The 1775-nt window shown below is 51.2% G+C and overlaps 1 protein-coding gene across 2 annotated transcripts in view; it reads right to left on the bottom strand.

Annotated features, from left to right (window-relative positions):
• si:ch73-60h1.1 (calcium/calmodulin-dependent protein kinase type IV) overlaps window positions 1-1775 on the bottom strand; it is a 21264-nt gene that overhangs the window by 5213 nt on the left and 14276 nt on the right. For both annotated transcript variants that reach the window (XM_020609126.1, XM_020609127.1), the window contains exon 10: window positions 714-866. In XM_020609126.1, coding sequence (XP_020464782.1) covers window positions 714-866 — 153 coding nt within the window. The remainder of the gene's footprint in view (window positions 1-713; window positions 867-1775) is intronic.

Here is a 1775-nt window from a genome sequence, read left to right on the forward strand (position 1 = left end):
AAGGAAAGGTGTACAAGACAGTAGTGAGACCAGCTATGGTGTATGGGTTAGAGACTGTAGAAGTGAGGAAAAGACATAAGGCAGAGATGGAGGTAGCAGAGATGAGGATGTTGGGTTCTCTTTAGGAGGGACCAGGATGGACAGGATTAGAAATGAGCACATCAGAGGGACAGCTCAGGTCGACTGTTTTGGGGACAAGGTCAGAGAGGCCAGATTGAGATGGTTTGGACATGTGCAGAGGAAGGATAGTGGTTATATTGGTAAAAGGATGTTGGAGATGGAGCTGCCAGGCAAGAGGTCAAGAGGAAGGCCAAAGAGGAGATATATGGATGTGCTAAAAGAGGACATGAAGTTAATTGGGGTGAGAGTAGAGGATGCCGAGGATAGAGTTAGGTGGAAAAAGATGATTTGCTGTGGCGACCCCTAACGGGAACAGCCGAAAGAAGAAGAAGAACATTAACTCTAAAATAAATAGAGAAGCAGTAGTTTACCAGGACAAATGATTAGTATTTGGTCAGTTAGGTACATTTACAGCTCACTCAGGCTTCCTTCTGCTGCTGATTGGTCGACTGAAAGCATTAGGCGGTAGCCTCCACACAGTCAGTATGGGCAGCAGGAACTATTACACCCACTGACGCATGGACATGTAATGGCTGTCTTAACTCCTTGAGCCCTTGGTTTGTGCTCAGTCAACACTAAGATGCCGTCCTCACCTTGAGTTTGCGACGAGCATTGAACTCCTGTAGTTTCCTCTGGGTGGTGTCCATGTGGGAGAAGCGGGCGGCCTTACCCAGCACCCAGGGGTGCTGCAGGGCCTCTCGGACACTGAGGCGTTTGTGAGGATCCAGGACGATCAGCTTACTGACCTACAGACAGAAAAATGAGGACAGGACCTTCCAGGCAGAACTTGGCAGGTCTCTTCATGCAAGTCACATTCAAACTGGCTCTAAATCAGGTCTCAAGTGACTCTAGACACGGCAAGTCATTCGAAACAATTCAGTTTGTAATCACATTTATAGTGAAATAATTCTATTTTTCATATTTATGTTTTAGCTGAAGTCACTGAGGTAGTCAAGAAGCTTCTCGGTGGCAAGGCACCGGGGGTGGATGAGATCCGCCCTGAGTACCTTAAGTCTCTGGATGTTGTTGGGCTGTCTTGGCTGACACGCCTCTGCAACGTTGCATGGCGGTCGGGGACAGTGCCTCTGGACTGGCAGACCGGGGTGGTGGTCCCTCTTTTTAAGAAGGGGGACCGGAGGGTGTGTTCCAACTATAGGGGGATCACACTCCTCAGCCTCCCCGGGAAAGTCTATGCCAGGGTACTCGAGAGGAGAACTCGACCGATAGTCGAACCTCGGATTCAGGAGGAACAATGCGGTTTTCGTCCTGGCCGTGGAACACTGGACCAGCTCTATACCCTCTTCAGGGTGGCAGAGGGTTCATGGGAGTTTGCCCAACCAGTCCACATGTGTTTCGTGGATCGGGAGAAGGCATTCGACCGTGTCCCTCGCAGCGCCCTGTGGGGGGTGCTCCGGGAGTACGGGGTCCGGGGCCATTTGCTAAGGGCCGTCCGGTCCCTGTACGACCGGTGCAGGAGCTTTATTTGCATCGCTGGCAGTAGGTCAGACTTGTTTCCAGTGCATGTTGGACTCCGGCAGGGCTGCCCTTTGTCACCGGTTCTGTTCATTATTTTTATGGACAGAATTTCTAGGTGCAGCCAGGGGCCGGAGGGAGTCCGGTTTGGGGACCACAGGATCTCGTCTCTGCTTTTTGCA

The sequence above is a fragment of the Monopterus albus genome, unplaced genomic scaffold (assembly GCF_001952655.1).
Source record: "Monopterus albus unplaced genomic scaffold, M_albus_1.0 scaffold98.1, whole genome shotgun sequence".
Taxonomy (NCBI): domain Eukaryota; kingdom Metazoa; phylum Chordata; class Actinopteri; order Synbranchiformes; family Synbranchidae; genus Monopterus; species Monopterus albus.